At 42.2% G+C, this 26442-nt stretch overlaps 1 protein-coding gene across 1 annotated transcript; it reads left to right on the forward strand.

Annotated features, from left to right (window-relative positions):
* SPATS1 (spermatogenesis associated serine rich 1) lies at positions 1-26330 on the forward strand. The gene is made up of 8 exons (XM_082639497.1): positions 1-26; positions 966-1135; positions 8302-8449; positions 12463-12587; positions 14144-14305; positions 19436-19556; positions 20736-20798; positions 25410-26330. The coding sequence occupies exons 1-8, from the start codon at positions 16-18 to the stop codon at positions 25555-25557; spliced, it is 948 nt and encodes a 315-aa protein (XP_082495623.1). The 5' UTR covers positions 1-15; the 3' UTR covers positions 25558-26330.
* Positions 26331-26442: the final 112 nt, after the last annotated feature.

Genomic DNA, 26442 nt, shown 5'->3' on the forward strand with positions numbered 1-26442 from the left:
TTGCCTGCACGATTGATGACATGCTGGTAAGTATTAGTAAGATAAGTTTAAATTGGTATGATGGAGAGAGTGGTAGATTTGGAATAAGAAAACTTGGAAATGAATCTCAGTTTTCTGGGTGACCTTGAGCAAGCCCTTGCTCAAATTCAGCTTTCTATTTTGAAAAATGCAGCTGGCTGCTTAAGGAAGATAACATCCACCAGGGAGCCTGGCCCAGAAAAGGCGCTCTGAAGTGGCAGGTGATCTTGTCTAATCCATGCCAATTATAAGCGGGCATCTGCAAGCTCTGTGGAGGGCTTATCCTTTACTGCCACCAGGGGCTACAGTTCCGATAATGAAAATTGCCTGGAGAAGAACCACAACTCTTAAAAAGAAAAGAAAAAAAAATCCAGAAACACTAAGCCGCTTTTCCAGCGGTCCTTGCCCACGACGCCCCACCAAGGCTGGAGACTCTAGTTCTGCCCCTTCAAATGACTCCGTCACGTGCGGAGGCCCAAAGAGCCCCGGGATACAGAGGGAGGAGGACCGGGAAGCCCAGCCTGGCCGGAGGCGGCGACCTCGCGTTGCTGGGCAGGTGTCCTGGCAACCCCAGAACGCGCCGCCGCTGGAGGAGCAGGTGGCGGCGGCGTCCCTCTTGCCCTTGGCTCTTGGTTCCTCGGCCTGGCGTTCGACAGTTCGGCTGCCGGTTGGGGTTGGCGCGTTGATGTCGGCTGCATCCTCCTTGGAGGTCTCCGAGCGTAGAGCCAGGCCTCCCCTGGGGGAAGGGGTGGAAGGCCCATGTCGGTGGGCGGGGCGAGAGCCCAGGGGAGCTCGGCGGGCATCCAAACCGCGAAACGCCCAATCAGGGGGAAGGAGGGAAGCTCTCATTAAGAGGCCAACCCTGCCTGCTTGACTTTCAGTGGCCCGTGGAGTTTCTGTTTTTTTGACTGATGCCTTTCTTACAAAGGTCTTTTCTTTGTCTCCAGGTTGCTTTTAATATTTAAAGCCGACACGTGCATAACTGCGTGCATGGACGCTGGAAACTGTCCACGGGGCTGTCGACTCCCCACCATCTACACAGCGATCTGCAGCAGTGAGCTGGAGAAGGTTCAAGAGAAAGGAGACTCTGGCATGACCACAGGAGAGCGGAGATACAGTTGAGTTTAAGAAATCAGGAGGGCTGGGTGGGATTTGGTTGCCCTATCCAAGTACACTAGAGTGAGAAGGCATTTTTAAAAAAATTTATTTATTTATTTTACTTATTGATTTTTGGCTGCGTTGGGTCTTCGTTGCCGCGTGGGCTTTCTCTAGTTGTGGTGAGCGGGGCTTCCTCTTCATTGCAGTGCGCGGGCTTCTCATTGCGGTGGCTTCTCTTGTTGCGGAGCACAGGCTCTAGGTCCGCGGGCTTCAGTAGTTGTGGCGCACAGGCTTAGTTGCTGTGCGGCATGTGGGATCTTCCCGGGCCAGGGCTTGAACCCATGTCCCCTGCATTGGCAGGTGGATTCTTAACCACTGCACCACCAGGGAAGCCCAAGAAGGCGTTGTTGAAGTTTAAAAGGAGGCTAGTTTGGGAGCATGTAAAAAGAACTACTTGTATTAATACTGTCTGTATTAACCAAAGATCTGATAAGGCAGAGAGCAGCATCAAACCCAAGATCTGATAAGGCAGAGAGCAGCATCAAAGCAGAGCTTTCATAATGACCTCCCCGGATCTCCTAACAGCCAAGAGGCATATTACAAAGAGTAATGGGGGCCAGAGGTTTGACCTGCCCAGTGCTTCAGTCAATAAATGATGAAACTGGGATTTGACATGAGTCTTATGGTCTACAAAGCCCAGGCCCTTTCTTCTTCTTCTTTTTTTTTCTTTGCTCATATATTAGATTTGTGGTATTGTTTATTGGATGGGACAACTCAGGTGGAAATTATGAACACTTTAATGAAAGGTTTAAATTAAATAATGGATGGCATGATGGGTTCTAAGGCTGAGGAGGATGTTTGGGAGTGCATTTGCCTTCAGAGAACAGTGCCATGGAGCAGAACAGCCACAGTCTCTCAGAAAGCCTCTGAGTGAGTACATATAGGTGGGTGGCCTTCATGCTGCAAAAAGGGATTGTAGAATGCTCTCTCTCTGCCCCATCAGATCTGAGCTTGGTCTCTGGTCTCCTGTATTCCAGGTCTGTAATCTCTTAATTTGTAAGTGCTGGGAGAGGATGGAGGTATGATTTACTACCCGCCTACAAGCGGGCGCCAGTAGAGCAGTAGGAGTTTGAGCCATTCTTTGCCCAACGTGGCTAGTTAAGCAAGGAGAAAAAGGTTCTGGGATTCTAGCTTTAAGCTCCAGACCTTTCTGCATTTTTCAGGTTGACCAGGGATAAAGGAGGGACCTGCTGTTTTAAGGGTGGGTGGAGGGGCTTCAGGTTTCTGAGTTAGGGGTACTGGAAGAGCACCAGCATCTGAGATCTCCAGATCACATTAACCAAAGATCCATGGCTTCTTTTTCTGCTGGGTAGGTGTGTCTACTCAGGAGACCACATCTGAGCTCAGCTTCACATGGAGCCCACGGGTTTCAGGAAGGAAAGGGGCTCCATGAACCAGCTGAGGATGAATGCATAACTGTGGGGATATATGCATTTTTCCAGCAGAGAGGGCCCACTGCTTTCATTAATTTTGGGGGGCGTCTGTGATCCAAAAAAGGGTTAAAAACCACCATCCTAGATCTTTAGTTTGTTTGTTGAGCAGATAAGCAGGGATGGGAAACTGAGTGTTTGGTTAAAGAGTATCCACATTAAGCTAACTTGGCTTGCTGTATTATTTTCTCCCCACCAGACAGTGCTATGGTGTAAATCTGCTGAGATGACAGTTGTGTGAAAGAGCCTTGGTTATGTAAGGTGTTATTCCTGCCTAAAGAAATGGAAATAATTATCGTGAATTCCACAGATGTTACCGAAGAAACAGACTTTCTATCTTTTAAAAAAAAATTAGTTAATTAATTTTTGGCCGTGTTTGGTCTTCGTTGTTGCGTGCGGGCTTTCTCTAGTTGTGGTGAGCGGGGGGCTATTCTTTGCTGTGATGTGTGGGCTTCTCATTGCAGTGGCTTCTCTTGTTGCGGAGCACGGGCTCTAGGCATGCGGGCTTCAGAAGATGTGGCACACAGGCTTAGTTGCTCCACGGCATGTGGGATCTTCCCAGAGCAGGGCTCGAACCTGTGTCCCCTGCATTAGCAGGCAGATTCTTAAGCACTGCACCACCAGGGAAGTCCCAGAAACAGACTTTCTTCTAAACTTCTTCTTTTACTTTTCTGATTCCTTTCTAGTCATCAGAACCTTCTCTTGGTCCTTAAGGTTGGACCATCTTTTCGTATTTCATAAAGTCTTAGCGACTTGTTAGGATTTTCTATCTTATGGCTCACTGGATTTTTATTGCATTTGAGTAACAATTATCAAGATGAATGGTGACCCTTTCGAGAAAGACATTCCTTAGGTTACAGTGCCTCACCCCAGCCTACAGTGCTATATAGAGAGGTGGGATACACATTGGGAGCTGGGCACAACAGGTCATTGACTTGCTGAAAGTAATTCAGTGTTACTCTACACAGTGGGAACATCAGTATCAGAATGGGTGGGTTCAGACTTGCATTTCCAGTCCTCTTCTCCTACCTGAGGAGATGTGGAGGGGCAGCCTGAGGTCATGCTTAAGTGTCTCTAGGTCATGTTTGAGGCTGAATTACTACTGGGAAGACCCGGAAGTCAGTTGGGTCTGGAGAATGTGTCATTTGAGCAGAGCCACTGCTCTTCCCGCCCTGGCCGGTCAGACAAGTCTGCTCTTATAGCAACCACAGGCCACTTTCTAGAGTGTTGCCAGCACAAAACTTCTTAAGCAAACAAAGAAGTAGGCTACATTTGTAGATGTGATTTCACTGCATGCTACTCAAGGTTGCATAATACATTTACATTTTGCCCCGCAAATAAAAAAACAAACCCAAAAATCTTGTGAGGGGCCCCCTCTGATACCATCCCTAGCAGCCAATCCCTGCTTTGATGAGCTCTCCTGTCCTCTAGTGGCCGATACAATATACAACGTAAAATATTTCCGGGCTATGAAAAGGCAACCCCTGTTAAAACCTCTGGGCAAATACTATCATAAGTAAATGCTATGATAAGTAACTCAGAACTGACCTACAGGTCTCAACCTAGAAGACATCTCTGCCCTTGATCTTATTTTTTCTCTACATGTGTGGGTCCCTTCTGCATCCTTATACATACATTTCACACCTTTTTCATAGATGTGTTTCTAGAAGTAGAACCTTGGATGAAAAGGGCACCTCTCATAGGCTTTGGAGGACATAAATGGCCAAATTGCTCTTCAGTGAGATGGAGATATTTTCAGCAGCAGTGTACAAGAATGCCATTTCTCCAAGCTGTGCCAGCTGTGGGTATTTGCAAAGTGATAGTGAATAATAGTATCTCATTTTAAGTTCAGCTCTTTCACTAATGTAAGGATGAACTTTTTTTCCAAACGTACATAGGCTATTTTCATCTTACACATTGTAAAAAACTCATACTTTGTCATGATTATTAACTCTTTTTCTTATCATGTATGTTATAAATTTCCTCCCAGTTTAGAGTTTGCTATGGAAGTTTTAAATGTATATGTATTTAAATCTATGCATCTTTCTTTTATTTTGCCTGTATTCGATATCTTTCTTAGAAATAACTTCCCCACTCTGACATTATGTAAACATTCACTTATCATTTTTCAGGTATATCTTTAAATTTTTACATTCAAATTTATAATTCATTTAGAATTTATTTTGGGATAAGAGAGATTTAGTTTTATTTTCATGCCAAATGATTAATTAGTTCTTCCAGCAATCTTTTTTGAATGATCTATCCTTTCTTCACTGAGATAAGATGCCACTGTTATCACATAAAATTTTATTCTATCTACATTTGCTATTTGTTCTATTGATTTATCTGTCAGGGTTTGTGACAGTAACATTAAACTACGTTTTATAAATTATACTCCATTGCTCTGTAACCTTGAGCAAGTTATTTGATATTTCTCGTACTCAATTTCTTTATGGGTAAAGTTATTTCTATTTTATTTGTAATTATGGCTTCTCTTTCATTTCTTATACTGTTTGCTTGTATTAAGATTTTTTTCTTGAACTTTATCTACATTATTAGTTTTTCCACGAAGCCATAATTCTGATAATCTTCTTTATTTCATTCATTTCTGCTTTTATTTTATGATTTCTTTCCTTATCATTTTGAGATGTTTGCCTTTTTTCCCCTTATTCCTTGAATTGAAAGCTTAGGTCATTAATTTTGGAATCTTTGTTTTTTAACACTATAATCTGTTACTTGTAAGATAGATATTTTTCACAGTTTGTGTCTCTGAAATTGGATTGGTCTTACCAGTGCTGTGGGCCCAGTAGCCCATGTTAAGTAGTTGTCATAAACTTTGCTAGATGAGCACTGAATAATGCAGGTGTGAGGTCAATTTAGGTGGAAAATGTGACCATTAGGGGTTGAGTTGAAAAGCGATTCAGTAATCAGACTTTTGAATGAGAGGTTTAAGAATGCCTTAACCAATTAATTTTGCTTATATTTTCCTTCTTTAAATATGCACATGAGTGATATGTGATTAAAATCTATATCTAAGTAAGTCTGAAGTGGTGCTTCAATAAGTATTAAATAAAAGTCCTAAGTGATAAAGCATGTGTCATAATTTAATTGGCAGCCTCTGTTCTTTGTGGTACATAGAATAGTAATATTATTACAATGTCTTACATTCAGTAAAATACAGTTTATGCATTTAAGGTTCTAGGTTCTAATTACTGCTTTAGTTGAATCCCACAGTTTTGATATATTGTACATATGTCATTGATCATTAAGTACCTCATGAGTTCCATTTTCTTCTATCATATGAAATATTTAGAGGTGTGGTTTGAGTTTTCTTCTATCATATGAAATATTTAGAGGTGTGGTTTGAGTTTCCAAGCTTATGGATGTTTTTTGGCTGTCTTTTTATTATGGATTTCTAATAGTATTGCATTGTGGTCAGAGAGTGTGGTCTGTGTTATATTCATTGACACCACATTTGTGATTCCGTGTCCGGGGCTGCTGCGGACCTGTGCTCTCTCTTCACAGCTTTGCCCTCCACTGGGCTCCACTGCATCCCAGCTACTCACCCCTCAAGCAACCAGTTGGCCCTCATGTACCGAGGGCTGCTCTAGGCTCTGTGCATGTTCCAGAGCAGTTCTTCCCACACTTGGCTGGCTCTGAGAATCACCTGAGGTGCTTCTTTTTATTTTTTAAAATATCTATTTATTTATTTGGTTGCACCGGGTCTTGGTTGGGCCATGCAGTCTCCTTAGTTGTGGCATGCGGACTCTTAGTGGTGGGATGCATGTGGGATCTAGTTCCCTGACCAGGGATTGAACCTGGACCCCCTGCATTGGGAGCGCAGAGTCTTATCCACTGTGCCACCAGGGAAGTCCCCTGAGGTGCTTCTTAAACATACTGATTCTCGGGTTGTCCCCTGTAGGTCTGGGTCAGAGCCCTGGAATCTGCATGTTGAACAAGTGCCTCAAGGTGATTTTCATGACTGGACACATATAGGGAGTCAGGAAGAGGGACAGGATAGAATGCAGGGCAGTGATGGAACTGGGCTTGAAGAGGAGGAAGTTCACTGCCACGCATGAGCCTAAGAGGTAGAGGGAGACTTATTAAAAATGTGGGTTCCCAGGCTTCACCATGTGAGATTCCAGTTTGATGGGTCTGTAATGGGATTTGGGAATCTGTATTTTTTAATTATTTATTATATTTTTTGTTATTTTGTTTTTGTTTTTATCTTCCTTTCCCCAACCCCCTCTTTTTTTTTTTGTTAACTCTGTATGCAACAGTCCTTACCGTGAGAAACTCCAGGATGTGGGTATTGTGAGGGGAGGAAGTAGCTCAGCTGGCCTTTAAACTTTGTAGAGTCACAGGCAAAGTCCTCTTAAGAGTAAAGGGTTTGGTGGTAGGGTTGGGACTTGACAAAGGTGGAAAAAATATGATTCACTTGATAGATGAATTTGAGAGGGCGTTGATAGGAAACGAATAAAGAATTGGCTAAGGGTCAGTTCCTCTGACAGATGGTGGGAATTTGCCCAGGTGCCTGGCATATGCCACATACATGTGAATCATGATACTGTGTAGGTGGAACAGCAGTCAGTCTAAAAATGTACTCCACAGTCAGAGAAGTCCGACTCTTGTTTCTTAAAATTTTCCTATAACCGAGAGCTTACATTTTATCTATGGAGCATCTGTGCTCTCTGAAGGTGTGCATAAAGAAGTGCAATATCCAGTCATCTGATTTTTTTTAAGTGACCGGACAACGCACACACCTATATAAAATGATGAGAGAACAGATTGACTTTCGCATAGGAGTCATTGTACAGCAGAGTGAAGACAGTGGGTGTGCTTCTCTATCTGACTTTCCTTGGGTTTCAGGACTTGTAATTGTGGGTGGTTGGGGAGTTATAATGCTTTGCCATTTATTCACTCAAACATTTATTGAATATCTATTTGTGCCAAGCACTGCTCCGAGTGCTACTAAGATGAATAAGACACAGTCTGGTGGGGAAGATGTGATATAAAAGAATGATGACACTGCAGTGGGAGGGGAACCCATAGAAGTTCTGAAGACAGTTCTTTGGATTGTGATCACCAGCTAAACTCGCTAGTCTTTCTATGAATAAATCCTTTGGGGAATTTTCTTGAGATGCTCAATACAATGTACAGTGATATATAGCTCAATTCAGACCTTCTTTCTTCCACTTAGTTTAGTTAGAGTAGGTGAACTATGTGGCCGGGGGGCAAGCAATCTAACACAGAAGTTAGCATTTTTAGACTTTAGTGTTACAGGATCTGTGATCCAACCTGGGCCAACATGTTTATTTTCTGTGTGGTCTTGGTTGCTCAACATTCTGAGCCTCAGTTTTCTCATCTGTAAAATGGAAGGATAAGTAATACTTCTGTCTGTGCGTTGTTATGAGAATTAAATGAGATAATGTGTGAAGACGTTAACACAATCTCAAGTATACAGTAAATGCTCAAACTTTTCTTTTTTTGGCTACACCATGCAGCCTGTGGGATCTTAGTTCCCTGACCAGGGATTGACCCCGGGCCATGGCGGTAAAAGTGCTGAGTCCTAACCACTGGACTGCCAGGGAACTCCCACAAATGTTATTTTTTAAAAAGAAATCATCTAGGGAATAAGATGAAGTGGGAGGTATTTTCATGAATGTAATCAAATGGTGATATCTATGTGTTGCAGGTACTAAACTCAATGATTTTCTGGAATCGAAGGGATGCTTTGCCAACATAATGTCCTCTGGCAGAAGTGTCAGCCCCTCATCTTCTATTGAAACAGGTCTAAGCGTCAGTGGGCCTTTCTGCCCTGGCAGAGGGTCTGTTCACCCAGAGTAAGTAAGGGTCCAGGGAAGAGCTGTAAATGTTGGGGTCAATTCTGACCAGGGGGCCAACAGTCTGAGAGGTAGTGTGACATATTTGGCAAGAGCATGGATTCTGGAACCAGACTGGGTTCAAATCTTACTCTGTCACTTGGCATCTGAGTGAATTACTTCACCTCCCTGGTGAAGCTTTCTTATCTGCAAAATGGGGGTAATACTTCACAGTTGTGAGGATTAAATGAGGTAATACATATACTGTAAAGAGATTAGAAGATTCCCTGGCATACAATACAGGCTGTGCAAGTGCTGACTATTATGAAGGTGAAATTAAACTACATGTTTTTTGGGAATACATACATACATACACAGGTGGTAAATCTTAAAGAAAATCAAAGAAATGATTACCATAACAGTCAGAGTCAGGATAGTGGTTACCTCTCTGGGAAAGGGACACACAGATGGTTTTTGGGGAGTGGGAGGAAAGGGCTGGCCATGCTTTATTTCTTCTCCTGGATGTTGACCTTAAAATTATTTGTAAAACTGTATTTAGAAAAAAAGTATTCTGTACTTTGCTCTGTTTATATTTCTTTTATGGTCAAATGTTTTGAAAACCTTTTTCTAACAATTTTTGTTAAGTAATTTAAGTTCATTGTAGAAAATTTTGAAAATATAAAAAGCAGTATTAAAAATAACAATCACAATAATCTTATCTCTTAGAGAATCAATGTCAACATTTTATTTTTTTATATGCATGAGAAAAAATTGATTTCTTTCTTATGCATAGAAATATGTATTTATTTTCACAGTTAATATCATATTATACTATTTTTTTGCAAAACCTGCTTTCTCCAGCTCTGCATTTACCCACTTTTCCACAGTCATCTGTTTATCTGTCCATGTCCTCTTCCCCTTGATCCTAAGCTCCTGAGAGTAGGGACTGTTTGGATCCCCAGTGTCTAGAACAATGCCTGCCACAAAATGTACTCAGATAAATGTTTGTTGCGTAAAACAAAGTAGGTGGATATTTCTAAAGTTCTTTCGGAAAGTCTCCTTTATCCTTGCAATCTTTTCTACACAGTTTGTTTGGCAAACACAAATATATAAAAAATATTTAGAAGAGACATATTTCACCCCAGTGTCAAAATTATCATACATTTTGAACTGGGAGGGGGACTCTGAGTTGTTGCATTTTTGCTCTATCTGCACACTTCAAAAGTTCAAAGTTATTACTGTAGATATGTTTATTAAAAACTAGAGATCGAGGACTTCCCTGGTGGCGCAGTGGTTAAGAATCCGCTTGCATAGACTTATATATACTACCAAATGTAAAATAGATAGCTAGTGGAAAGCAGCCCCGCATAGCACAGGGAGATCAGCTCGGGGCTTTGTGACCACCTAGAGGGGTGGGATAGGGAGGGTGGGAGGGAGACACAAGAGGGAGGAGATATGGGGATATATGTATATGCATAGCTGATTCACTTTGTTATACAGCAGGAACTAACACACCGTTGTAAAGCAATTATACTCCAATAAAGATGTTAAAAAAAGAAAAGAATCCGCCTGCCAATGCAGGAGACACGGGTTCGAGTCTTGGTTCGGGAAGATCCCACATGCTGCGGAGCAGCTAAGCCCATGTGCCACAACTACTGAGCCTGTGCTCTAGAGACAGCGAGCTGCAACTACTGAGCCCGCGCGCCACAACTACTGAAGCCGGTGTGCCTAGAGCCTGTGCTTCGCAACAAGAGAAGCTACTGCAGTGAGAAGCCTGCGCACCGCAAGGAAGAGTAGCCCCTGCTTGCCGCAACTAGAGAAAGCCCATGCGCAGCAACGAAGACCCAACGCAGCCAAAAATAAATTAAAAATAATAATGATAATAATAAAATAAATAAAAAACAAACTAGAGATCGAGCTATACAAGACTTGTGAGTTATGGAACTCGGGTTCTTTATGACTTTTAGGCAACATAGTCTAGACTTAACCTGGAGATCCAGCTCTGCGTCTGTCTGGGGTGTGTTTTATCGTTAGCTGCCTTGAGGGCCCATTTCCCTTGCAAACGGAAGTGATTCTATTTGCCCCACCTATATCACAGGATGTTTGTAGAGCAAACAAGACAATCAGTATGAAGTTGGTTTGAAACTATTCAAATATCAGGGTGATGTAATATTATGAAAAAAGATCCTATGACTTGATAACAGATAACTACATCTGAAAGCATTGTCCAAGGCCATCTATCAAATGCAAGGCCACTTAGACCAGAAGTGATTGCTTTTTCTGTTGACACTCACAATAGTTTGCTGTAGGCCTTTTTAACTGCCAAGAAGTTAGGCACTAAACATAATGCTCTGTTATTACAGCCATTTCAGTCTAGGTTTGTTTTTGATTATTTCTGCCTCTTCTCTTTATACTGACTGATTTTTTCTTTCCAGTCAATGGTTTAATTGAACATGTACCTTTTTTGGTAACAGTTTTATTTGAAGCATAATTCACATACCATATAATTTACTGGTTTAAAGTGTACAAGTCAGTGGTTTTTAGTGTATTCACAGAGTTGTGCAATCATTACTACAGTCAATTTTAGAACATTTTTGTCACCCCCAAAAGAATCCTGTACCCTTTAGCAGTCACCCCCATGTCCCCTATCCCCCCAGCCCTGGAAACCACTAATCTATATTTTATCTCTATGGATTTACCTGTTCTGGATGTTTCATATAAATGGAATCACCAATATCTGGTCTTTGGTGTCTGGCTTCTTTTTTTCAGCCTAATGTTTTCAAGGTTCATTCATGTTGTAACATGTATCAGTATATCACGCATTTTTAATTTTAATTTTTATATTTATTTATTTGGCCACACCGCGTGGCTTGTGGGATCTTAGTTCCCTGACCAGAGATTGAACCCGGGCCCTCGGCAGTGAGAGCACAGAGTCTGAACCACTGGACTGCCAGGGAATTCGCATCATTCATTTTTTTAAAAATTGTGGTAAAAAATATGTAACAGAACGTTTGCCACTTTATCCACTTTACGTGCACAATTCAGTGGCATTAAGTTATACTCACACTGTTGTGCACCTATCACTACTAACTATTTTCAAAACATTTTCATCACCCCAAACAGAAAACTCTGTGCCCATTAAGCAATGATTCTCCATTCTCCCCTCTCCCCATTTCCTGGTACTCTAATCTAATCTACTTTCTGTCTCTATGAATTTACCTATTCTAGATATTTCATATAAGTGGAATAAGACAATATTTGTCCTTTTGTGTTTGGCTTATTTCACTTAGCATAATGTTTTCAAGATTCTTCCAAGTTGTAGAATATATCAGATCTTCATTCCTTTTTATGTCTGAATAATATTCCACTGCATGTATATGCTACATTTTATTTATCCATTCATCTATCAGTGGACATTTGGGTTATTTCCACCTTTTGGCTCTTATGAGTAATGGTGCAATGGACATTATTCTTGTGTAAGTATCTGTTTGAGGGTCTGTTTTCAGTTCTTTTGGATATATGCCAGGAGTGGAATTGCTGGGTTATATGATAATTTTAAAAAAATATTTATTTATTTGGCTGCGTTGGGTCTTAGTTGCAGCAAGTTGGATCTTTGTTGCAGCATGCAGGATCTTTTTTTTCATTGCAGCGCATGGGCTCTTTGTTACGGTGTATGCGCTTCTCTAGTTGCGTCACACCGGCTTAGTTGCCCCACAGCATGTAGGATCTTAGTTCCCTCATCAGAGATCGAACCCACGTCCTCTGCACTGGAAGGTGGATTTTTAACCACTGGACCACCAGAGAAATTCCCCGATAATTCTATATTTAACTTTTGGACACTAAATTTTTTAAGCATGCACCTTTTGAATATATTTCAGTCCCCTCAAATTGCGAATATATAAATTATATTCTCATGGACTTTTATCGAGGAGTAGTCTTAGTTCTCATACATGAGGGGGATTCTAGTGTAAGATCAGCTTCTAACTTCCAATTTAAGCACAATGAAGAATCTAATCCTTCTGCTTCCTTTCCAGCCCTGCTGCAGATTTGGATCTGAAATCCTCCTCCTCACATTCTGATCACTCCTCTGAAACCTCACTGCCTGAAGCCCGAAAGGATAAATATCCCCAGGAATTCAGCCTGCTTAAGTTGCAGACAAGTGAGTAAGTCATAGGTCCTCCTCCACTCCCAGGGTCTTTGCAGAAGGCTGCCATACTATTGGGTGCCATTCACTGAAGGCCCATTAGGTGCCAGGCATTCAACACACTTCATCTCTAATTCTCACACCAACTCTGCTGGGCAGCTATTTTTATGTGTTTTGCAAAAATAAAATGCTTTTATGTAAAAACCATAAATGTAGCAAAATACTAAAACAATAAATAAGTATGTAGAGTATAAAAACCAATACCCCAATATTCTCCAGTAATCTTCCCATTCTGCCCCATAGCTGTGAAGAGTTTGATATATATTCCTTGAGAATTTTGACATGTATATAGGTATGTATACATTTATATATATGTATGTTTGTATATATATATTTATTGCTTGTAATATACCACCATATTTTCATTAGTAGAAAATAGTACACAAATTATTTTCACTAGTAGAAAATAGTATACAAATTATTTTCACTCAAAGTAAATAGATCATGGACCTCTTTCTTTGTCAATACATATAGACCTATGTGGCTAATACAGACTACCCATTTTACACAGAAGGAAACTGAGGCTTGGAGAGGTTCAGTCACCCATACGAGTACACGAAACTAGGAAATGAAGGGATGGGATTAGAACCCAAACTTGCTTGCCTCCAAAGCATGTGTTCCTTCTCGGCCACCAAAGAGCACAAGAGTTTCTTAAGCAACCCTAGAGCTGTCAGGAGATCTTTTATTGTTTAAAATCACTTTAGCCATTTTACAGGAAAAGGGTCAAATGAGGAAACAGAGACACTGAGAGGTCCAGTAACTAGCCTAAGGTCTCACAGCAGCCTTTCTCCTTGGTCATAACCGTATGTTCACATTTCCCTGTGTCACTGTAGTGCATGCATGTGCCACTGTTGCTGCCAGCACCATGTATCGTCCGGTTAAGATGCCATGGGTGTTCCAACCCTTCCCTGGTTGATGGGCATTCTGTTCTTCCTACACACTTATCAGAGAAAGGTTGGATTGTAGGTGGTTGTAAAACTGTCTCTGAGCTTCCTAACCCATACATCACTTCCAGCCATAAAACTGGCTTTATTTTTTTACTTTATTTTATTTTTTTGCGGTACGCGGGCCTCTCACTGTTGTGGCCTCTCCCGTTGCGGAGCACAGGCTCCGTATGCGCAGGCTCAGTGGCCATGGCTCACGGGCCCAGCCGCTCCGCGGCATGTGGGATCTTCCCGGACCGGGGCACGAACCCGTGTCCCCTGCATCGGCAGGCGGACTCTCAACCACTGCGCCACCAGGGAAGCCCAAAACTGGCTTTATTTTTGAAGGGGAGGGTAAAAAGGGAAAAAAAGAGAGCCCTCTTCGATAGCTTTCTTCCTACTTCCCTGCCTTTTGTGCCTAGTTCCACAGAGTCTGACATTGCCCTCAATGTAGAACCAAGGAATTATACCCGTTAATAAAGGCTGTATAGCCAGATAGTGCCTGGGGGGGTTTCACAGTGTTTTGTCATCCAACTACATTGTGATGCTGGGGGCAGTGCTGATGGAAGGATTTCTGATGTCTTGTAGAAGATGGGCAGCATCCTGAGTGGACATTTTACCCAAGGCTTAGCAGCAACATCCACACCTACCATGTTGGAAAGCAGTGTTGCTTTAACGGGGTCTTCCTCGGCAACAGGAGGTCTCTATCAGAGAGGACGATGGACAAGTGCTTTGGGAGGAAGAAATATGGTAATGTTTTCCTCCTGGACCTTAACTGTGCAATGTTCAAAAATACTCCTGAGTCATGATTCTGCAGGCCCAGCATCACGTGGCTGGGGGCAGCCCTGAGGGGTCACCAGGTCACCCAAGTGCAGCCAGGAAGATAGGAAAGTGAAGGGAATGGTTGGCAGACTGCACTTTTTGGCATAGAACTCACAACATATGCTGATCTACATTTTTGTTTTTCTCTGGATTTCATAAAATGCTAATGTGACATTTAAGTCATCAGATAAGTTCTCTCAGATACTTATTAATAGAAACCTCCACTGAAGTCCGAGGAAAATAATTCATGTTTTAATTAAATGCTGCCTGTCATATGCACTTAAATCGTACTTTAGATGCTCTCTTTTTTTTAAAGTGCATTCTTTTTTAAAAAAAATTAATTAGTTAATTTATATTTCAGCTGCGTTGGGTCTTCGTTGTGGTGCACGGGCTTCTCATTGCGGTGGTATCTCTTGTTGCGGAGCATGAGTGCCGGGCGCCCAGGCTTCAGTAGTTGCAGCACGTGGGCTCAGTAGTTGTGGCTCGCAGGCTTAGTTGCTCCGTGGCATGTGGGATCTTCCTGGACCAGGGCTTGAACCCGTGTCCCCTGCATTGGCAGGCGGGTTCTTCACCACTGCGCCACCAGGGGTGTCCCTGTACTTTAGATTTTTTACAAGGAAAACATCCTGTAAACCTTAGCCTGAAGTGCATGTTGTTATTTTGCAGCTGATTTAATAAAAGGTAGTTGAGATGCGGAGTTATATACATCTCTCCTCGGCTTTAACTTGGTGAGTCCTCTGTCCCAACCTAGCCATCATGGATTTACTGAAAGACCCTAAAGAGTTTCTGAATACTAAGGGACCAGTTATGGCACACACTTCTACAGAAATACCCCTATAGGATTCAGCCATTGCTTCAGGGAAGAATAAGATTGCTGTCGTAGGAATACAAAGAGAAAGAAATGGAAAGCTCTCATTTTTGAGTTTTAAAGTAGACTTTTAAACTCGTAGCAGAGACAAAAGACAAAGGCTTCTGTTTGGATAGAGAATACACCAAAAGCCAGACTAAAGTAGTCACTGATACGGGGACTTCGAGGAGTCCTGTGTCCTACCCAACTCCTGAGATCAAAAGCTAGTGGGGGATCGGATGTGAATCTAGCTGGGGCTTCTGCCTCACAGGTGGCTACAGGAAGACCTCGAGCTTCAAAGTGAAGTGGCATCTGGCCTGAATCTGAGCAGGAGAGTGGTGATAGCTGTGGGCAATATTTGGGTGGAAAGCCAGCCTCAGGGTCTCATCCAGCCAGGAGATGTGGAAGCATAGCAGCATTTCTGTGCCATGTAAAGACTGTGGAGGTTAGGACAGAGAGAAAGAGAGAGAGAGAGAGAGAGAGAGAGAGAGAGAGCAAGCCAGGAGAGCTGGTCTTAAAGCTGGAATGCTGGGAGGCCACCGTACGGTGCACTTTTGACCATCAAGCCAGGGGTCATCTGAGAATAAATGTGTGCCTCACCTGACGCATTGTGGAGGGGGATGGCTTCTGAAGGATCAGACTAGATGACCCATTTTAGCAGACAACAGAAATAGATGCCAACTCTCAGAGAGTAGCAGATACCCATGTGGTTTGCAGACAGTGACCCAGGACCCAAAGCCTTCCACTAAAGCCTTGATGTCATGTAAGCCTGTTGTGCACACCCCGACTTCCCACTCCTAATTGAGATGCAGCCATAGGGTAGAACAGGAAGGATTTATTTTTAAATTTTAATTAATTTATTTATTTTGGCCATGCTGCGCGGCTTGTGGGATCTTAGTTCCCCAGCTAGGGATTGAACCCGGGCCACAGCAGTGAAAGCGTGGAGTCCTAACTACCGGACCTCCAGGGAATTCCCAGGAAGGATTTATTTAACTGGTTTATGTCTGAAAACAACTGAGAAAAATCAAGAAGGGATTAAGTTTAGCTTTCTATTGCTTAGGCATGCTCTTGGCCCCAAGTAAGAGAAAAATCAAATTATCACTGACTTAAATCATAAGATATTTATTATGTAATTAACAAGAAGCTTTGACATCTAGGTGACCTATATAGTCTGGCTGCCCAGTGATGTCATCAAAGATGTAGGCTCGTTTTATTTTTGTGTGTGTGTGTGTTACCATTCTTCGTAGTGTTGGATTTTCTTGCCTTGATGCTTGTCACCTTATGGTCACAAGATAACTGTTGCTGTTCCAAGAATCATTTTTATATTCAAGACATGAAAAAGAGGAAAATCTCTTGTTGCCTTCCCCTTTTAGAAGGAAGGAAAAGTTTTCCCATATGGTCCTTGGGAGAATTCCTTCCACTCGTGTCTCACTGGCCAGAACTGGGCCAACTGCAAGTACATATCAAAAGTAAATGAGATTGTCATGATGATCCAAATCCTAACCCTAACCCATCACTTCCCTCCTAACTCGAAAGTAAACATTGTCCTGAATTTTGTGTTTATTATTCCTTTTCCTTCCTCCCTCCCTCCCTCCCTTCCTTCCTTCCCTTTACTGTTTTTATTGTCTTGTCTCCCCAACTAGATAGGATTCCCTATTCTCTAACCTTGAATTTTCCAGATTAAAAAAAAAAATTGGGATGCGGGTGGTATTAGCCTAGTCCTGATTTCAAATAATAACACTGCTACCATTTCTTTTTTTTTTTTTTTGGCCACGCCGTGTGGCATGTGGGATCTTAGTTACCTGACCAGGGATTGAACCCTGGACCGCCAGGGAAGTCCCCATTTCTTTTTTTAAGCATTACGTGGGTATACTATTTTTATTGATTGACGTTTAAATTTCACCATTAAACATGGAACAGAAGTATATGCTGGCCCTACATTCAGATTTTTGAAATAAAGATACATGGACAGATAGCTTTAAGGGTGCAACATACTAAACATTGCACAATATATATTAAACAACTTAGATTAGACCTTTATACATTTAGTAGCACAAGTATAGGGATAAGCCATGCAATTGAAGGAAAAACCTGTTCAGAACTGAACAGAGAGGTCCTTGGTTACTGACAGAATCTCCCCTTGACTTCAGGCTTGAGACAAACCAAGGAGTCTGTCAATATACAAAACCCACTGAATTCAGGACAAACAGTAGCCACTGGGTAGATATTAAGGAATTGGCTCTGGCTAATTCAGATTGTGGGGACCAGTCTGAAGGGTTGGCTGGATGCTGGAAATGCTGCAGCTCAAGTCCAGGATCTGTAGATTAGAAGAGCAGTCTAGAGACAGAATGGTTAGTGCATTCTTCAAAAAGCCCCGGTTTTCCAAACAAGTTCCTAGGATACTTTCCCCAAACAGGGTGCTACCATTTCTTGAGTGCTGATATGTATCCAGATTATTCTTATTCAGTACTCATGATAGCTATGCAAAGTAGACATTTGAAATAAACAGTTTATAAATGAGGATTCTAAGGCTTAGGGAAGTTAAACTGCTCAAGGGCACAGAACTAGAAATTGCAGAATTGAATTTGGACTCAGGCATGACTGATTTCACAGTTCAAGCCCTTCTCACCACTTCTTGCTGTCACCTGACCTTTACTTGTCAGTACCCTGGTTTGGGTTTCAAAAGATAGGGTCACTCCACTCTCCTTGCTTTGATTCCTCAGCATTTCATCCTCAGGAAGCACTCAATGTACAGATGTAGTTGATGTTATTTCCCTGAAACTTAAGAGCTAATAAAAAGTTTAGCTGAAGAGTCTTAGCTATTGAAAAGGGTTTTGAAAGAGTAAAAAATAGAAAATTAAAAAGTCAAGTACTCCAGTAACTCAAGTACTTCCACCAATTGTGCAGATGGCTTTTCTGAGTTAGCTAGAGAAATTTGGGCAAGTAGGAAACAGCTTATCAAAAATCTTCCCCAGCTCTCGCTTTGGCTTGTATCTTGTGGGTACAGGTGAATGGAGCAATACCAAAACAAGCATTTAAAAATTAAAAAGAGGGTCCTGTTCATTGGGTGTGTGAGCAAAGAAGGAGGTTGTGCTTCCAGCCATGGATCCTTTCTTCTGATCCCAAGGTGGTTAGTCTTGCAGTCCAGGATTATTCCCTTAGGAAATGCATCTGGTGTAAGAGGTGCAGGTTTAAACGACCATCCTGTACCAGGCTGACTCCATGTGGTTAGTTACTTATTCCTGGGGCATTGGAAGCAGCTGGGTTGGGTGTCTGAGCATGGGCTGAGGAAGCACTGTTTGCTCAGCATCAGTAGACTTTTTCGTGACTCCTCTCCACCAGGAAGGCCACCTCCTACTGCTACACTACCCTAGTCTTTGAGTCAGAAGGAGTAGCAGAACCCTTATTAGTTGATTTCCTCCTGAGACCCAGTCAGAGAGGCAGAGCCCCAATTAGAGCTGCCTCTAATCCCGAAGGGATTCAGGGATTCAAAGTGCACTAATGTTCAGGAATGAAAAGATTTCAAGTCAGAGTTCATGCTAATCATTTCAGATACTTTTGATTCACCATTCATTTTAAACCAAAACATCCCATCCAAACCTAAGCTATTCTTCTTTCCCAGGGTGAGGTAATCATAACAACACCTTTTATTAATTAATTAATTAATTTTTGCTGTGTTGGGTCTTCGTTTCTGTGTGAGGGCTTTCTCTAGTTGTGGCAAGCGGGGGCCACTCTTCATCGTGGTACACAGGCCTCTCACTATCACGGCCTCTCCTGTTGCAGAGCACAGGCTCCAGATGCACAGGCTCAGTAGTTGTGGCGCATGGGCCTAGTTGCTCTGCGGCATGTGGGATCCTCCCAGACCAGGGCTCAAACCCGTGTCCCCTGCATTAGCAGGCAGATTCTCAACCACTGCGCCACCAGGGAAGACCAACAACACCTTTTAAAAAACGTTTCAAACATAGGCTCTCACTTTATTTTTTTTTTAATCTGTTTTATTAAAATTAATTTTTAATTTTTATTTTATTTTAGGCTCACACTTTTCATCTCCTCAAGGTGAGACAATCACAAACAGAACATTAAGATACCTATATGTACCTCATAATAAAACACTAAATTATCCTGTTTCCATTGTCATGTCAATTCTTACAGCAAATCTGTGGATCATCTTCAGCCCTTTTTATGATTTTGTTTTCAAACACCATTCACAGTTATTGATCCCAGGAATGGAATCCCAAAGGCAACTCCAGGAGATAATCCATATATGTATCCAGAACAGAGTAAAGGCTTCCACAAAGCAGGATCAACTCTCCCACCAGGGAATTTTTCAGTGTAAGTGTATGTTAATACTAGGGTTATTTAGTTAACTTTAAAGGAATTCTATTTCTTTCTACTACATATAAATTATATTTGACAAGGGGTGAATCTCAACAAGACATATTTGGTGAGAATTTCTAAAAAAATCTGTACCTAGTTCCTTAGTGTGTGCACATGTACATATGTGTAATTGAAATCATACACAGGATCTTGACTACAAAAAGGTGGTTGTTAATTTTGTTCCTGTTATTATCAACAAATATGAAGACTTCAATTTTCATACTGAATCAGATTGTTGGTTAGTGACTACTATTTGGATTGACTTGTACTTGCAACTAAGCATTGAGGAGAAAGGGAGGGTCATTAAATTAAAAGAAAAAACAGTAGGTATAGTACATTAAAAATATTTAAAAAAATCAATCATGTTCCAAAGAAAACAAAACCACTAATTTGAAAAGATACATGCACCCCAATGTTCATAGCAGCATTATTTACAATAGCCAAGATATGGAAGCAACCTAAGTGTCCATCAGCAGATTAATGGATAAAGAAGATGTGGTGTATGTATACAATGGAATATTACTCGGCTGTAAAAAAGAACGAAATTTTTGCCATTTGCAACAACATGGATGAACTTGGAGGGTATTATGCATAGTGAAATAAGTCAGACAGAGAAAGACAAATACTGTATGATATCACTTATATGTGGAATCTAAAAAGTAAAACAAACTAGTAAATATAACAAAAAAGAAACAGACTCACAGATATAGAGAAAAAACTAGTAGTTACTAGTGGGAGGGGGAGGGGCAAAAGAGAGGTGGGGATTAAGAGGTACAAACTACTATGTATAAAATAAATAAGCTACAAGGACATATTGTACAGTACAGGGAATATAACTGACATTTAATAAGAACTACAAATAGAGTATAACCCTTAAAAATTGTGAATCACTATGTATACACCTTAAACATATTGTAAATCAACTATACCTCAATAAAAATTAATCATGTTTGTTTTAATGATGTTTACTAAAAATGGTAAAAAAATAATAAGAATTATGGCCCTTAACAGTTTTGAAGCCCATACGTAACAATTAAAACCAGAAAATAAGACATTTTATTGAACACAATGATGTATTGATCTCTTTGCCATAGAAACCATACCAATCTTATGGTTGCCTTTTCTGTTTTTCAGAATGCCTTATGAAAAGAAATTTGATACATTTATTCCACTTGGGCCTCTTCCACAAATTCCCAAGTGAGTTCTCTCAGCATGTTTCATATTATCCTATCTTTATGAAAATATCAATTGTTTGTTTTCTATGGAGGAGCTCATAGACACCTAACACATAGGGACCTTCTGAATCCCAGCAGGTGGGTGAGGCAGTTTGAATGGAGGGTTTTTGGTTTCGAAGGTCAGGTGTCTGTGGAGTCTGGCAGCTGGGCTGCTCACGTCTTCAACAGATATGCCGTGTGTAGTCCTAGGTGTGCACTGTGAGGGGTTTGATGTGGAGCAAAAAGTCAGGGTCCCTGCTTTCCAAAACATAAGAGTTTGTTAGAAAAGACAGGGCTTTCCCTGGTGGGGCAGTGGTTGAGAGTCCACCTGCCCATGCAGGGGACACGGGTTCGAGCTCTGGTCCGGGAAGATCCCACATGCCACAGAGCAACTGAGCCCGTGTGCCACAACTACTGAGCCTGTGCTCTAGAGCCCGAGAGCCACAACTACTGAAGCCCGTGCACCTAGAGCCCGTGCTCTACAACAAGAGAAGCCACCGCAATGAGAAGCCCGAGCACCGTGACGAAGAGTAGCCCCTTCTCACCGCAATTAAGAGAAAGCCCGCGCACAGCAATGAAGACCTAATGCAGCCAAAAATAAATAAATAAATAAATAAATAAATAAATATATTTAAAAAAAGAAGAAAAGAAAGGCATATGCTTAAATGAGTGCAGCCAGGGAGGACGGTTAGAGTTTGGAGTATTTCTGTATTTGAGGGAAGTATCATTCCTCTGATCTTATATGTTAGCTCCATTCTGAACCTTATACATTTTGATATGTAGGTTATCCTTATTTTTTGAAGAATTCTGCATTTCCCGTTGGTAGTTTCCTTTTGACTAAAGAATTCCTTAATAGAGAGATTTTGAATTTCCAGGTAGGAGAGCTTTCTGGTTTTTATTTTGTAATTCTTTTTGGAATTTTGAGATTTTTCATTTGAAGTAAATCTTAATGCTATTAAATTCACAAATATGCTAATTTAAATACCCAATTCTATTATCTAAAACACACATTGCAAACATACAAATATCTATTCTCTCCACATGTCAGAGCCCATTCATTTCATGGTTTGGAAATGGGGAGAATAGATCCCCTTAAACTGCAAGTCAGCAGGTGTTTCTTTACAGTTAACTTTAGCAAAATTCATACAAAATAGTAATTAATAATGATCTTCTTTACTTGTTAACTCACAAGGAAACACCTTCAAAACTGCATTTTGTTAAAGTTTCTATACTAAAATGTAGAAAAACTGAACTACACAAATATTGACAAGTTAAAAATTCCTTAATTTTTTATTCCTGGTACCACTACCACAATTTACAGGGCAATATACCTGTTGTAATGAAAAGAAAAAGAAAAAGACAAAGCTACAACAGATAAAAGACCTCAGGATTTTCTTTTTTTCTTTTTTTGCTGTACACGGTCCTCTCACTGTTGGGGCCTCTGCCGTTGCGGAGCACAGGGTCCGGACGCGCAGGCTCAGTGGCCATGGCTCACGGGCCCAGCCGCTCCGCGGCATGTGGGATCTTCCCAGACCGGGGCACGAACCCGTGTCCCCTGCGTCGGCAGGCGGACTCTCAACCACTGCGCCACCAGGGAAGTCCTGTAATTCATTTTTACTTTTATCACCTCATGATCAGAAAATATTGTTTTTATTATTTTTATTTTATGGAACTTATCAAAATTTTCCCTGTGATCTAATATATGTTCGATTTTGGGACTTTCTCCACATGCATTTGAAAGTACATTCTATTTCATCAGGATGCGAAGTTAGATACATACCCAGAAGAGTTATATTTCTGATTATTCTGTTTAGTCCCTATATTTTCTTACTCATTTTTGTCCACTCATTTTGTCCGCTCGGACCAAGAGTTATTGTGTTATAATGTCCCAATATTAGTGTGTTTCTATCTTTATTGCTTTTTTTATAGATTTCTTTTAAATAAATAAATAAATAAATTTATTTATTTATTTATTTTGGCTGCACTCAGTCTTCGCTGCTGCATGAGGGCTTTCTCTAGTTGCAGACAGCTGGGGCTAATCTTTGTTGCAGTGTGCAGGCTTCTTGTTGCGGTGGCTTCTCTTGTTGCGGAGCACGGGCTCTAGGTGTGCAGGCTTCAGTAGTTGTGGCTCACGGGCTCGAGAGCGCAGACTCACTAGTTGTGGTGCACCGGCTTAGCTGCTCCGCAGCACGTGGGATCTTCCCAGAACAGGGCTCGAACCTGTGTCCCCTGCATTGGCAGGCGGACTCCCAAACACTGTGCCACCAGGGAAGCCCTATCTTTATTGTTAATTGTAGCCATTAGCATTATAAAAATATCTTTTTCTCATTTAATGCATTTGTCCTATGTTATACCTAGCCAGATATTAAGATTACAACTCTTACTTTGTTTTGTTTGCGTTTAACTAATACGCCTTTGCCCATTCATAGACTTTCAAATCACTTTGTTTTAGGTCTTTCTCTCAGACAAAGAATTGAATTTTGCTTTGTGAGCCAATTTGAAAATTTTTTTCTTTAAGAGGTGAATTAGGGCCATTTGCATTTATTGATTTGACAGATTTGATTTCAATTCTATCATAATAGTTTATGTTACATGTATTATGTGTATTATATTTACCCTGAGTCTTTCACTGTTTTCTTTGATTATTTCAACAAAAGTTAAAAAATTATTTCTTCTGCTGTTTAGGAATGCTTGTGTTCTTATCCTGCTGGTTCTTTATGCTAATATCTTTCTATATTGCTGTTCGTCCTGCTTTTCTTTTTCTTCTTTTTGGCCAGTGCCTCACGGCATGCGGGATCCTTAGTTCCCTGACCAGGGATTGAACCTGTACCCCCTGCAGTAAAAGCACAGTCTTTTTAAAAAAATATAATTTATTATTATTTATTTTTATTTTTATTTTTATTTTATTTATTTATTTTTGGCTGTGTTGAGTCTTCATTGCTGTGCATGGACTTTTCTCTAGTTGTGGTGAGCGGGGACTACTCCTCGTTGCAACGCGCGGGCTTCTCATTGCGGTGGCCTCTCTTGCTGCGGAGCACAGGCTCTAGGCGCGCGGGCTTCAGTAGTTGTGGCTTGCGGGCTCCAGAGTGCCGGCTCAGCAGTTGGGGCACATGAGCTTGGTTGCTCCGCGGCATGTGGGATCCTCCCGGACCAGGGCTCGAACCCGTGTCCCCTGCATTGGCAGGCGGATTCTAACCACTACGCCACCAGGGCAGCCCCAAGCACAGAGTTGTTTTTTTTTTTTTTTTAAATTAGTTTCTGCGTTATAACAAAGTGAATCAGTCATACATATACATCTGTTCCCGCATCCCTTCCCTCTTGCGTCTCCCTCCCTCCCACCCTCCCTATCCCACTCCTCCAAGCACAGAGTCTTAATCACTAGACTGCTGGGGAAGTCTGTTGTCCTGCTGTTCTTACTTGGGCTTCTACTATTGGGTTGTCAGCTTTATTTTATTTATTTATTTATTTATTTTTGCTGCACGCGGGCCTCTCACTGCTGTGGCCTCTCCCATTGCGGAGCACAGGCTCCTGACGCGCAGGCTCAGCGGCCATGGCTCACGGGCCCAGCCGCTCCGCAGCATGTGGGTTCTTCCCGGACCGGGGCATGAACCCGTGTCCCCTGCATCGGCAGGCGGACTCTCAACCACCACGCCACCAGGGAAGCCCGGGTTGTCAGCTTTAAATGATAACCATTACTCCCACCTATTACTAGGTGTGGTAGTCCTCTTCCTCCTTACAGGAAACTCCAGCAGGTTTATCAGGGTATTTTCTCAATCATGATGCACTTCTCCCTAAAAATACGAAAATTTTAGCGCCAAAAGATGAAAACATTCTTCGTCTTCCTGCTCTGACTCATCCCAGGAACCTCACTTCCTGGTACCTCTCGGAACCCACACACTGCAGCCCAGCATATGCCCTTTCAAATCTCAACAGACCTGGGAGGATGCTGGGTGTCTGTATTAGCTGAGGTCCCAGCAGAAAGCAGAAGGCACACTCAGGTGGGATTCTGAAGACAGTTTAATGAAAGGACTGTTTACCAGTGTGTGGGCAGGTTGAGGAAACTCACATGGGAGGGCGAAGCACCCAGGGGCTCCCACCAGTGGGAAGCTCTTACTACTCCTAGGTCTGAACAGCAGAAGGAGGGCCCATGGTTCACAGAGCAGCAGGAGATGGAGAAGGGCTGTCTGAAAGGACCTGCGGCAGAGGAGAATACAGCGGCTCCAGAACTGGGGTACCTCAGGAGATAGGGCGGGAGCCGAGGATCTCAATAAGACATACCCCAACCTCTGTCTTTCCACCTTCTGATCTCCTGTTGGTACCTCCCATTAGCCAAGCCCAGCTCAAAGGTGGGGGCAGGGAGGAGTCAAGGTGATGCAGGCTACTGGGGTCAACTTCTTGGGTAGAGAGGGACACAAAAGAGACCTGGGTTTGGGGCAGGGGCAATGGTGAAGACTAACACGGTGTTTGATTTTGATACTTTGTCTGCAGCATGGGAGGCCTTCTTACTTTTGGAGGATGTAGTGCCTTGTCTGCTGAAGTTGTTTGTAAATTTTGCATCAGACAAACTCAACTCGGTATTGTTTTCTTCCCACAGCTTGCCTTTCTGGGTGAAGGAGAAGGCCAATAAGCTGAAGAATGAGATAAGAGAAGTTGAAGAGCTTGACAGTTGGCAGCCAGTGGTCCCCTTGCTACAGAGTTTGCTACCTGTTGGTGGGTCAAAGAACCTTCAAAAAGTAGCATAGGGCTTCCCTGGTGGCGCAGTGGTTGAGAGTCCGTCTGCCGATGCAGGGGACACGGGTTTGTGCCCCAGTCCGGGAGGATCCCACATGCCGTGGAGCGGCTGGGCCCGTGAGCCATGGCCGCTGGGCCTGCGCGTCCGGAGGCTGTGCTCTGCAATGGGAGAGGCCACAACAGTGAGAGGCCTGCGTACCGCCAAAAAAAAAAAAAAAGTAGCATAAAAACTGGAGGCAAGCCCAGAAGAGCAGGCTTTTGAGAGGCTTCACAATGGAGATGGGAGAGGCAGAGAGCCTCTCCCAGAGTGGATGGTGCCCTTTGCCCCAAGATGGCTCTTGAGCAGGCTGGTTCTTTGGACTTTCCAAGACAATCTTGAACAGGAACAGGTCCAGGAAGCAGGCACTGACTGTGCTCTTCAGAGCCTTTTCCTGTTAATTGCTTCTGTTAGTGTGACTGTTCTAAATCAAATGTTTGACTTGGATGCAGAATCACTGTGTTTTGCCTCTTTTAACTTTTTTGTTTTGGCTGCGCTGCACGGCTTGTGGGATCTTAGTTCCCCGACCAGGGATTGAACCCGGGCCCTCTGCAGTGAAAGTGCAGAGTCCTAACCACTGGACCGCCAGGGAATTCCCTTAAGTTTATATTTTGAAAACTTTCAAACTGATAGAAAAGTTGTGAGAATCGTACAACAAACAGCCACTTACATAGTCTTCACCTAGAGTCTACAATTAACATTTGTCCAGAGTTGTACACTTTCTCTTTTTCTCATATTGTTACTATTATTATTCTGCTCAATTATTACTATCATTTTTGATAAATATATTTATTTATTTATTTTTGGCTGCGTTGGGTCTTTGTTGCTGTGCGTGGGCTTTCTCTAGTTGTGGCGAGCG

The sequence above is a fragment of the Mesoplodon mirus genome, assembly GCF_964341445.2.
Source record: "Mesoplodon mirus genome assembly, chromosome: 12".
Lineage (NCBI taxonomy): Eukaryota > Metazoa > Chordata > Mammalia > Artiodactyla > Ziphiidae > Mesoplodon > Mesoplodon mirus.

Bases quoted from the DNA above. Each gene is read 5' to 3' on its own strand.
- SPATS1 (XM_082639497.1), top strand. The intron at 14,306-19,435 runs GTAATGTTTTCC...CACCATTCACAG, and splicing joins CTTTGGGAGGAAGAAATATG to TTATTGATCCCAGGAATGGA. The intron at 19,557-20,735 runs GTAAGTGTATGT...TCTGTTTTTCAG, and splicing joins CCACCAGGGAATTTTTCAGT to AATGCCTTATGAAAAGAAAT.